The 13,511-nt window shown below is 44.6% G+C and overlaps 1 protein-coding gene across 32 annotated transcripts in view; it reads right to left on the minus strand.

The window, feature by feature from the left end:
* necab1 (N-terminal EF-hand calcium binding protein 1) overlaps positions 1-10,258 on the minus strand; it is a 147,128-nt gene extending 136,870 nt beyond the window's left edge. For all 32 annotated transcript variants that reach the window (XM_052473004.1, XM_052473000.1, XM_052473022.1 and 29 more), the window contains exon 1: positions 9,969-10,258. In XM_052473004.1, coding sequence (XP_052328964.1) covers positions 9,969-10,058 — 90 coding nt within the window. In that variant the 5' untranslated portion in view covers positions 10,059-10,258. The remainder of the gene's footprint in view (positions 1-9,968) is intronic.
* Positions 10,259-13,511: the final 3,253 nt, after the last annotated feature.

The raw sequence follows: 13,511 nt of genomic DNA on the forward strand, positions 1-13,511 counted from the left end.
CCACAGTGTCTCCTGACCCCTCCTGTCTCAGCCCCCAGTATTTATGCTGCAGTAGTTTATGTGTCGGGGGGCTAGGGTCAGTTTGTTATATCTGGAGTATTTAATCCGTCTTATCAGGTGTCCTGTGTGAATTTTAATATGCTCCCTCTAATTCTCTCTCTCTTTCTCGCTCTTTCTTTCTCTCTCTCGGAGGACCTCTCTCTCCCTTCCCTCTCGGAGGACCTGAGCCCTTGGACCATGCCTCAGGACTTCCTGGCATGATGACTCCTTGCTGTCCCCAGTCCACCTGGCTGTGCTGCTGCTCCAACTGTTCTGCCTACGGCTATGCAACCCTGACCTGTTCACCGGACGTGCTACCTGTCCCAGACCTGCTGTTTTCAACTCTCTAGAGACAGCAGGTGAGATACTCTGAATGATCGGCGATGAAAAGCCAATTTACTCCTGAGGTGCTGACCTGTTGCACCCTCTACAACTACTGTGATTATTATTATTTGACCCTGCTGGTCATTTATGGACATTTGAACATCTTGGCCATGTTCTGTTCTAATCTCCACCCGGCACAGCCAGAAGAGGACTGGCCACCCCTCATAGCCTGGTTCCTCTCTAGGTTTATTCCTAGGTTCCTGCCTTTCTAGGGAGTTTTTCCTAGCCCCACCTTGCTTCTACACCTGCATTGCTTGCTGTTTGGGGTTTTAGGCTGGGTTTCTGTACGGCACTTTGTGACATCAGCTGATGTAAAAAGGGCTTTATAAATACATTTGATTGATTGGATCTTAACAGACTTAGATAAATAAACGGCAAATAAAAAATATCCAGCAACTTCCCATCGAAGAGGAGTGGGACGACATTCCACAGCCATCGAAGAGGAGTTGGACAACATTCCACAGGCGTCGAAGAGGAGTGGGACAACATTCCACAGCCATCGAAGAGGAGTTGGACAACATTCCACAGTCATTGAAGAGGAGTGGGACGACATTCCACAGTCATCGAAGAGGAGTGGGACGACATTCCACCACCATAGAAGAGGAGTGGGACGACATTCCACAGTCATTGAAGAGGAGTTGGACGACATTCCACAGCCGTCGAAGAGGAGTGGGACGACATTCCACAGTCATCGAAGAGGAGTTGGACGACATTCCACAGTCATCGAAGAGGAGTTGGACGACATTCCACAGTCATCGAAGAGGAGTTGGACGACATTCCACAGCCATCGAAGAGGAGTTGGACAACATTCCACAGCCATTGAAGAGGAGTGGGACAACATTCCACAGCCATAGAAGAGGAGTTGGTCAACATTCCACAGCCATAGAAGAGGAGTTGGACAACATTCCACAGCCATTGAAGAGGAGTTGGTCAACATTCCACAGCCATTGAAGAGGAGTTGGACAACATTCCACAGCCATCGAAGAGGAGTGGGACGACATTCCACAGCCATCGAAGAGGAGTGGGACAACATTCCACAGCCATTGAAGAGGAGTTGGTCAACATTCCACAGCCATTGAAGAGGGTGGGACAACATTCCACAGCCATCGAAGAGGAGTGGGACGACATTCCACAGCCATAGAAGAGGAGTTGGTCAACATTCCACAGCCATCGAAGAGGAGTGGGACAACATTCCACAGCCATCGAAGAGGAGTTGGACAACATTCCACAGCCATCGAAGAGGAGTGGGACAACATTCCACAGCCATCGAAGAGGAGTGGGACAACATTCCACAGCCATTGAAGAGGAGGACAACATTCCACAGCCATTGAAGAGGAGTGGGACAACATTCCACAGCCATTGAAGAGGAGTGGGACAACATTCCACAGCCATTGAAGAGGAGTGGGACAACATTCCACAGCCATTGAAGAGGAGTGGGACAACATTCCACAGCCATTGAAGAGGAGTGGGACGACATTCCACAGCCATTGAAGAGGAGTTGGACAACATTCCACAGCCATTGAAGAGGAGTGGGACAACATTCCACAGCCATTGAAGAGGAGTGGGACAACATTCCACCGCCATAGAAGAGGAGTGGGACAACATTCCACAGCTATAGAAGAGGAGTGGGACAACATTCCACAGCTATAGAAGAGGAGTGGGACAACATTCCACAGCCATAGAAGAGGAGTTGGACAACATTCCACAGGCATAGAAGAGGAGTTGGACAACATTCCACCACCATTGAAGAGGAGTGGGACAACATTCCACAGCCATCGAAGAGGAGTTGGACGACATTCCACCACCATCGAAGAGGAGTGGGACGACATTCCACCACCATCGAAGAGGAGTTGGATGACATTCCACCACCATAGAAGAGGAGTTGGACGACATTCCACAGCCATCGAAGAGGGTGGGACAACATTCCACAGCCATTGAAGAGGAGTTGGACGACATTCCACAGCCATGGAAGAGGAGTGGGACGACATTCCACAGCCATTGAAGAGGAGTGGGACGACATTCCACAGCCATAGAAGAGGAGTTGGTCAACATTCCACAGCCATTGAAGAGGAGTGGGACAACATTCCACAGCCATCGAAGAGGAGTTGGACAACATTCCACAGCCGTCGAAGAGGAGTGGGACAACATTCCACAGCCATCGAAGAGGAGTTGGACAACATTCCACAGCCATCGAAGAGGAGTTGGACAACATTCCACAGCCATAGAAGAGGAGTGGGACAACATTCCACAGCCATCGAAGAGGAGTGGGACAACATTCCACAGCCATCGAAGAGGAGTTGGACAACATTCCACAGCCATCGAAGAGGAGTTGGACAACATTCCACAGCCATCGAAGAGGAGTGGGACAACATTCCACAGCCATCGAAGAGGAGTTGGACAACATTCCACAGCCATCGAAGAGGAGTTGGACGACATTCCACCACCATCGAAGAGGAGTGGGACGACATTCCACCACCATCGAAGAGGAGTTGGACGACATTCCACAGCCATCGAAGAGGAGTTGGACGACATTCCACAGCCATCGAAGAGGAGTGGGACGACATTCCACAGCCATCGAAGAGGAGTGGGACGACATTCCACAGCCATCGAAGAGGAGTGGGACAACATTCCACAGCCATCGAAGAGGAGTGGGACAACATTCCACAGCCATCGAAGAGGAGTTGGACAACATTCCACAGCCATCGAAGAGGAGTTGGACAACATTCCACAGCCATCGAAGAGGAGTGGGACAACATTCCACAGCCATTGAAGAGGAGTGGGACGACATTCCACAGCCATCGAAGAGGAGTTGGACGACATTCCACAGCCATCGAAGAGGAGTTGGACAACATTCCACAGCCATTGAAGAGGAGTGGGACAACATTCCACAGCCATTGAAGAGGAGTGGGACGACATTCCACAGCCATTGAAGAGGAGTGGGACAACATTCCACAGCCATTGAAGAGGAGTGGGACAACATTCCACAGCCATTGAAGAGGAGTGGGACGACATTCCACAGCCATTGAAGAGGAGTGGGACAACATTCCACAGCCATTGAAGAGGAGTGGGACAACATTCCACAACCATTGAAGAGGAGTGGGACAACATTCCACCACCATTGAAGAGGAGTGGGACAACATTCCACCACCATTGAAGAGGAGTTGGACAACATTCCACAGCCATTGAAGAGGAGTGGGACAACATTCCACAGCCATAGAAGAGGAGTGGGACAACATTCCACCACCATAGAAGAGGAGTGGGACAACATTCCACAGCTATAGAAGAGGAGTGGGACAACATTCCACCACCATAGAAGAGGAGTGGGACAACATTCCACAGCTATAGAAGAGGAATGGGTCAACATTCCACAGGGCCACAATCAACAGCCTGATCAACTCTATACGAAAGAAGAAGTGTTGCATGAGGTAAATGGTGGTCACACCAGATACTGACTGGTTTTCTGATCCACGTCCCTACTTTTTTTTTAAGTTACAGTATCTGTGTTCCCAGTCATGTGAAATCCATAGATTAGGGCCTAATTCATTTTATTTCAATTGACAAATTTCCTTATGTGAACTGTAACTCAGTAAAATCTTTAAAATTGTTGCATTTTGTAATTATATTTTTGTTCAGTGTATAAATACAGACTGCCAAAGACAACCTCCTGGGTATTCAGTAGCACTGTGCCTTTATAAACAGTACTGACCAGTGATTCATTTGTCAACGGGAGGTGAGCTGGGGAGCTCTGAGGTATCGGAACGCATTAAAGTCAAATCCATTTTATAATAAAGCATTTGAATCATTCTTATTGCTTTTGTGTACTGGCACAGAGAGGAAGAGTCGAGAGAGGCGCTTGCAGAATTTGAACACATGGGGAACATTTTTTGTGGCCTAGGGTCCGGGGGAAAGAATGGCCCTTTATGAGATTTTTAGATGACTGGAGACTCCAACAGAATCTTATGAATTCTTCACAAATGATGGAAATGACAGGCCACACATTGACAATAAACTGAGAATCTGAGATCAATGAAAACAACCATGTCTGGCATCAATCAATAACCAAGGACGAGGTCTGTGGAGACACACGTACAATATGAGCAAGAGATTCTAGGCCTAAAACAGCCTTCCAGTTTCACCCAATGATGTGCAGCTTCACTCACCAGCGATGGCCAACGTTCTCGTGCCAAAATCTTATACTGCTCTTGTTTAACTTTGCTCAATAGGTCTATCTGGAAGTTGATAACGTGGTAGCCGACAGACAGTCTTCTCTCTTCAGCACGATCTGTTTTGGCTGACAGCAGTGATTCTATAAGAACACAAATGATAAAGTGCAACACTGGAGAGATGAGAGATGTTCATGTCTATCAGAGCAGAGAGATGTTCATGTCTATCAGAGCAGAGAGATGTTCATGTCTATCAGAGCAGAGAGATGTTCATGTCTATCAGAGCAGAGAGATACTCATGTCTATCAGAGCAGAGAGATGTTCATGTCTATCAGAGCAGAGAGATGTTCATGTCTATCAGAGCAGAGAGACACTCATGTCTATCAGAGCAGAGAGATGTTCATGTCTATCAGAGCAGAGAGATGTTCATGTCTATCAGAGCAGAGAGACACTCATGTCTATCAGAGTAGAGAGACACTCATGTCTATCAGAGCAGAGAGATACTCATGTCTATCAGAGCAGAGAGATACTCGTGTCTATCAGAGCAGAGAGACACTCATGTCTATCAGAGCAGAGAGATGTTCATGTCTATCAGAGCAGAGAGATGTTCATGTCTATCAGAGCAGAGAGATGTTCATGTCTATCAGAGCAGAGAGATGTTCATGTCTATCAGAGCAGAGAGATGTTCATGTCTATCAGAGCAGAGAGATGTTCATGTCTATCAGAGCAGAGAGATGTTCATGTCTATCAGAGCAGAGAGATGTTCATGTCTATCAGAGCAGAGAGACACTCATGTCTATCAGAGCAGAGAGATGTTCATGTCTATCAGAGCAGAGAGATGTTCATGTCTATCAGAGCAGAGAGATGTTCATGTCTATCAGAGCAGAGAGATGTTCATGTCTATCAGAGCAGAGAGATGTTCATGTCTATCAGAGCAGAGAGACACTCATGTCTATCAGAGCAGAGAGATGTTAATGTCTATCAGTGCAGAGAGATACTCATGTCTATCAGAGCAGAGATGCTCATGTCTATCAGAGCAGAGAGATGTTCATGTCTATCAGAGCAGAGAGATGCTCATGTCTATCAGAGCAGAGAGATGTTCATGTCTATCAGAGCAGAGAGATGCTCATGTCTATCAGAGCAGAGATGCTCATGTCTATCAGAGCAGAGAGATGTTCATGTCTATCAGAGCAGAGAGATGCTCATGTCTATCAGAGCAGAGAGATGTTCATGTCTATCAGAGCAGAGAGATGCTCATGTCTATCAGAGCAGAGAGACACTCATGTCTATCAGAGCAGAGAGACACTCATGTCTATCAGAGCAGAGAGATGTTCATGTCTATCAGAGCAGAGAGACACTCATGTCTATCAGAGCAGAGAGATGTTAATGTCTATCAGAGCAGAGAGATGTTCATGTCTATCAGAGCAGAGAGATGCTCATGTCTATCAGAGCAGAGAGATGTTCATGTCTATCAGAGCAGAGAGATGTTCATGTCTATCAGAGCAGAGAGATGCTCATGTCTATCAGAGCAGAGAGACACTCATGTCTATCAGAGCAGAGAGATGTTAATGTCTATCAGTGCAGAGAGATACTCATGTCTATCAGAGCAGAGATGCTCATGTCTATCAGAGCAGAGAGATACTCGTGTCTATCAGAGCAGAGAGACACTCATGTCTATCAGAGCAGAGAGATGTTAATGTCTATCAGAGTAGAGAGATGTTCATGTCTATCAGAGCAGAGAGATGTTCATGTCTATCAGAGCAGAGAGATGTTCATGTCTATCAGAGCAGAGAGACACTCATGGTAAATGGCATACTGGATCCTGGTAAATGGGATACCGGATCCTGGTAAATGGGATACTGGATCCTGGTAAATGGCATACTGGATCCTGGTAAATGGCATACTGGATCCTGGTAAATGGGATACCGGATCCTGGTAAATGGGATACTGGATCCTGGTAAATGGGATACTGGATCCTGGTAAATGGGATACTGGATCCTGGTAAATGGGATACTGGATCCTGGTAAATGGGATACCGGATCCTGGTAAATGGGATACTGGATCCTGGTAAATGGGATACTGGATCCTGGTAAATGGGATACTGGATCCTGGTAAATGGGATACTGGATCCTGGTAAATGGGGTACTGGATCCTGGTAAATGGGATACTGGATCCTGGTAAATGGGATACTGGATCCTGGTAAATGGGATACCGGATCCTGGTAAATGGGATACTGGATCCTGGTAAATGGGATACTGGATCCTGGTAAATGGGATACTGGATCCTGGTAAATGGGATACTGGATCCTGGTAAATGGGATACTGGATCCTGGTAAATGGGATACTGGATCCTGGTAAATGGGATACTGGATCCTGGTAAATGGGATACTGGATCCTGGTAAATGGGATACCGGATCCTGGTAAATGGGATACTGGATCCTGTTAAATGGGATACCGGATCCTGGTAAATGGGATACCGGATCCTGGTAAATGGGATACTGGATCCTGGTAAATGGGGTTCTACAAGGCTTTGAGCCTAACCCTCTTCAGAGAGGAGTTCTACAAGGCTTTGAGCCTCTTCAGAGAGGAGTTCTACAAGGCTTTGAGCCTCTTCAGAGAGGAGTTCTACAAGGCTTTGAGCCTAACCCTCTTCAGAGAGGAGTTCTACAAGGCTTTGAGCCTCTTCAGAGAGGAGTTCTACAAGGCTTTGAGCTTCTCCAAGTCCGGAAGTGAATATCACACAGCGGGAAATTTCAGTCATTGATTAATAACATTTTCTCTTCAAGATTGAATAACAACATAATGTTGTGGACTGAGCTTTAACGTCCCTTAACGCTCAAAGACAGATTTAATGGCTGGAGCGTAGTGAATAATAAGCATATGTTTTAACCTGATAACAGACTACTAATGACAATAAAAACAACTTCAAATACCGACCTAGCAACGTTAATAAGTAGTCTCGATTAACTTAGCTGACCTTCAATACAGGGAATTCAGCAGAGTTATCTGAGACATTTTTACAACTCATTGAAACTCTGAAAATAAATACATGGGCAAATGTTACCGAACATGATCACAGGCCCGCATTACGGTAGGTCGCTGTTCAATTATCTTGGAAGGTCACTGTGTCTCTGCGCTGATCGGCTGTGAGTGAGACAACGCTAGCCAATGGGAGCGTAGAAGAACGCCTCTCTGAATAACGGGGCGTGGTTTTGGCTGAAATGCGCTGGGGGGAAAAGACACGTCCGGCGAAACTGAGAGGTGCCGGATCCTGTTCCGGATCCCGTTCCGGATCCCGTTCCGGATCCCGTTCCGGATCCTGTTCCGGTAGGATCCGGCTGAAATCAATCACTGGTACTGATATGTAATGTCAATAGTATTGACATTTCAATTCAATATCACTCTTCACCAGATTTCCATGACTAATGACTCCAACCAAGAATAAAGCAACTGTTTAATTATACAGACTTCTGATTAAAGCAACGCTATCTTTCATCATTAGATGATTATAAAACAGAATATCTCATCTACAAAACCACATGGATGTATGAGAGGTTGGTGACATTAATCCAGACTACGCAAATAGACGGGAATTGGCTGACAACATCAGGAAAATGATGCTTTCATTGATGCCATGCTTTGATATGTTTCTCAGTGGTCAGATAGCACCGATGTCAAGAATCTGCCAAGAGGGGAATCCTTGATCGTTTCAGCTTCTTTCGTGTTGTTCTTGATACCATGTCGTGTTTTGAGGTGTTATGACTGATTTCAATCGAAACAAACCCTGTCTGTTTTGCCCCACAACCCCGTCTGTTTTTGCCCCACAACCCCGTCTGTTTTTGCCCCACAACCCTGTCTGTTTTTGCCCTACAACCCCCTCTGTTTTGCCCTACAATCCCATCTGTTTTGCCCTACAACCCTATCTGTTTTTGCCCCACAACCCCGTCTGTTTTTGCCCCACAACCCCGTCTGTTTTGCCCCACAACTCCATCTGTTTTTGCCCCACAACCCCATCTGTTTTGCCCTACAACCCCATCTGTTTTGCCCTACAACCCTGTCTGTTTTTGCCCCACAACCCCGTCTGTTTTTGCCCCACAACCCCGTCTGTTTTGCCCCACAACTCCATCTGTTTTTGCCCCACAACCCCATCTGTTTTGCCCTACAACCCTGTCTGTTTTTGCCCCACAACCCTATCTGTTTTTGCCCCACAACCCCATCTGTTTTGCCCCACAACCCCGTCTGTTTCTGCCCCACAACCCCATCTGTTTTGCCCTACAACCCTGTCTGTTTTGCCCCACAACCCTATCTGTTTTTGCCCCACAACCCCGTCTGTTTTGCCCCACAACCCCGTCTGTTTTGCCCCACAACCCCGTCTGTTTTGCCCCACAACCCAGTCTGTTTTTGCCCCACAACCCCGTCTGTTTTGCCCCACAACCCCGTCTGTTTTGCCCCACAACCCCGTCTGTTTTTGCCCCACAACCCTGTCTGTTTTTGCCCAATAGCTGTGCACCAACCTGTCTATAGCCTACAAAATATGTCCATTATTTATATAGCAAATACATTATAAAGATCTGTAGCTATCCGTGTGAAATCAATTCAGCTAATTGGAGCAGCAAGTATTGGTGAGAATGAGTTAGAAGTGCTAACACGCCAAATGATGGTCAAACAACTATGACGCACCCAGCAGGCGATGCATTAACGGGAAAAGGTCAACTTTTGCAGTACTCCCAAATGGCACCCTATTCCCTACACAGTGCACTACTTTTTGTCAAATGTCGTGCACTATATAGGGAATAGGGTGGCACACATGAATTCACTTTATAACACTGTGTGAACTGAACACGTCTGGTGCTAGCCATCCCTGACAGCAGGCAGACCCCTCTGGGGATTTTACAGACACAGAATAGTGTCATAAAACGTGTCAAATCGTTCATCTATGTGTTACATAATATATGGCATTGAAAGGATACAGTGTAAGTATACATAAATAAACGTATACATGTATGGAATATATAGCGATACAAATAATGAATCTATGAGTTACATAAGAGAAAGTAGCTAGCCTATAAATTAAACATCATAGCCCAAGAAGGACGGATTGGAAATATTATTGAATTTTGCCGATGAAATGCATTGCATTTGTCCTGCTTAAATTAAAGAGAGGTATGTAAAATCAGTTAAAAAAATGACGAATACATTTCTTTATCGATTAGTCTATCGAGAAGTTATTTGAAACTTGGCAAAACTGCTTGGCATTCTGTTTTCCCTGTCGATGAAACTATAGCCTACGGTCTCACGGTCACAGTATCAAAGGGGAATAACGTTAACAATACACATGTTTCTGGATGAAGACCGCATGCCTCAACTCATACATAGTACTTACATCCAGGAATATGGACATTCCTTTTTTCAATTCCATTGGAGCGGCGGCTTCATCCGAAAGCAACTGCACCGCCTCAGAAGAACAATCCATTTTACAGGTGATCCTTTTTTTTAAATGTTGGTAATAAACTAGTTGTGTTCAGTTGAATGAATCTAGTCTAAAAGTCAACGAAAAAAAACCGACCTAAAGATCAGCTGATTATGTTCCGACAGAATTAATACAACCGCTACCGCTGTGCATTTCAACTCGCGTTGCGTTCTACAGGTTGCCGTTGCGCGTCTCGATAGAAGGTGCGGCGGGAGGGAACGCGTTTTTCCGTCATAAAAGGGGAAAGACGGTGATGTTGAGCAGTGGGCTGCTGTAACTATGTTTCAGTATGTCGCTTGCATCCCAATGAGGATCATTATTTACGTTTCTTATAATGATGCTACGTTAAAACAAATGTAGGCCTATTGTTTTTTTGTATATTCCAACGAGTCATAATAGGCAGGCCATAATGGATCCTAATTAGTGTAGCTGTGTGATTACTTACGTATTTTATTTCACAATGTAAGCAAATGCTAATGTTATTTGATAGTGATGAGAGTAAATGTAATCTTACAAGATACCTTACAAATATATATTTTAAATGTAGCCTATCCTATTTAGGTGAATGGTCAAATGTATTTAGCAAGCGTATATTTTGTGAGAGATTTCGGAATAAGGACCAGATGGCCTGAAACAGGTTGTGATCTGACAAATACATAAACATAATCTACAGGCCTAGGGACTTTTTTTTAGAACAGTCTTACCTGTTCCTACTTTTTTTCCCAGACACATTTTACATTAGTAGTCTGCTACTAATATACACAGAGTTCATCCTCTGTGATTTAAAACGAGATATTCAGGAGCAACACGACTGACTGTTGTGAGACGTGAGAACTCAGAGGAGATGTAAAACGCTGTAAAAGAAGCCTGTGCAACAGCGATCTCTAGTGGTGTTTTAATAGAATGCACACAAACATAAATTCCACAGATTATATCAGAGTAAACAGAACATTTACTTTTTTTTTGTCGCTTTGGTGCAATTTTCACAAGCACGTAGAACATTTGAACAACTCTTACTAAAAACTCAGACAGATCATCAAAAAAAGAGAGTTGTTTCAAAACTCTAAGCACATTTTCAATTGACTAATAAGTACAACACACAAAATCATACAGTCACTATTTCACCAAACTGAATCAGTGTTTAATCTAGAAATACATGTTTCACATTGCAATACATGGTCATATAAAGGCAATGCCTTTTTAATAATGCAATGCTCTGAACGTGGATGGATAAAGAGATCATGACATAACAGTGGACACAGTTGTGACAAGAGAAATTACCATCAGGAATGATAGACAGGAAATACGATGCTTTTTTTTCTTAGGCTAACCCGGTTTAACAATGCCGTACATTTGAGGGTTTCTTTATAGCAAAACGTCTATTAACCACTTCGTTGGTCGACCTTGAAATGGGACTGTATGTAACAGTCCGTAATATAATAATAATAATATATGCCATTTAGCGGACGCTTTTATCCAAAGCGACTTACAGTCATGTGTGCATACATTCTACGTATGGGTGGTCCCGGGAATCGAACCCACTACCCTGGCGTTACAAGCGCCATGCTCTACCAACTGAGCTACAGAAGTCCGTCACTCTCCTCGCCCCTAACTGGACTCGATCCGGCCACCCTCGAAGCATCGTTACCCCATCGCGCCACAAAAGTCGCAGCCCTTTGCAGAGCAAATGAAACAACTTCTTCAAGGTCTCGGAGCAAGTGACGTCACCGATTGAAACGCCACCGCTAACTAGCTAGCCATTTCACATCGGTTACATGTAGGTGGACACCAATGTTGCAGAGGGATTCATTTGACATGGTTAGCATACTGTATGCAGCACAGTCTGCCTTACTCTCTTAATAAGGCAATTGTCCAATAATTCTTCTTTATACCCTCTTGTTTTTAAATCGTTCACGTACATCTTTGGCATCTACATCAAAGGATAAATCAGAGTCACAAAAGCGCCTAATGCAAGGAGTTGGCCATATGGTAAACGAAGATATATGTCAATGAAGATAACTGCTGAAATGAAGAAAGGTATATATATATATATATATCAGTGGAGGCTCATCGGAGGAGGAAGAGGAGGACCATCTTCCTCAGTCAATATCTTAAAAATAAAAATAGTGAAACATTTAAAAAGTTACCCTGTCACCAAATAATGTATTAAAACACACTGTTTTGTAATGAAAATCTTCAGTAGCCTCAACAGCACTCTGTAGGGTAGCACCATGGTGTAGCCGGAGGACAGCTAGCTTCCGTCCTCCTCTTGGTACATTGACTTCAATACAAAACCTAGGAGGCTCATGGTTGTCACCCCCTTCCATAGACTTACACAGTAATTATGACAACTTCTGGAGGACGTCCTCCAACCTATCAGAGCTCTTGCAGCACGAACTGACATGTTTTCCACCCAATCAAAGAATCAGAGAATGAATCTAGTACTGAGAGCATAAGCTACAGCTAGCTACCACTGCAGTTCATAAAAAATAGAGAGAAAGACAATAGTTTAACAGTTTTTAACAAATTACTTTTAAAAATGAAGGAGGAGCAAGAAAAAGAAAGAGAGCTAGCTATATTTTGCTAAAAAAATATCACTTTCCCTTACTTAGCTAACAAATGCAGCTAGCTAGTTTAGCCTACTCAAACACCTGGCTCAAACAGAGGGATGCTATGTTACCTCCTAGCTGGCTATAACAGAGGGATGCTATGTTAGCTAGCTGGCTATAACAGAGGGATGCTATGTTACCTAGCTGGCTATAACAGAAGGATGCTATGTTACCTCCTAGCTGGCTATAACAGAGGGTTGTTATGTTAGCTAACTGGCTATAACAGAGGGATGCTATGTTAGCTAGCTGGCTATAACAGAGGGATGCTATGTTAGCTAGCTGGCTATAACAGAGGGATGCTATGTTAGCTAGCTGGCTATAACAGAGGGATAGCTGGCTATAACAGAGGGATGCTATGTTAGCTAGCTGGCTATAACAGAGGGATGCTATGTTAGCTGGCTGGCTATGACAGAAAGATGTTATGTTAGCTGGCTGGCTATGACTGTCCAACACTGGAACTCTTCCAAGTCAAGGTAAGCTTTTGGTTTTACTAATGTATTGCCACTTGGGCCTGCTGGAGTAACTGCTAAACTGCTTACTGACTGTACACTGTACTGCATGATCGTAGCGGGTTTACTAACAAGTAGATATGTTGACTATGACGTTACTCTAGCTAATATGGTGACAACGACGTAGCCTGTGTGGAGCGGTTATTATATGGAGGTTTGGCTTGGAAAGTTTTTTCCCGCCTAGTCACAGACAGCTGCTATGTTGTGCACTGAAGTCCACAAGCAAAGGGAAAATGTGAGAGAGTGCAGATGCATGAAGAAATACAACGAGCTGTTAGTCTGCCTATACAAGTGAACTGTATTTGCGTGTGATCAGTGGTGTATTGATTCTGGCGATT

The sequence above is a fragment of the Oncorhynchus keta genome, chromosome 20, assembly GCF_023373465.1.
Source record: "Oncorhynchus keta strain PuntledgeMale-10-30-2019 chromosome 20, Oket_V2, whole genome shotgun sequence".
Classification (NCBI taxonomy): Eukaryota; Metazoa; Chordata; class Actinopteri; order Salmoniformes; family Salmonidae; genus Oncorhynchus; species Oncorhynchus keta.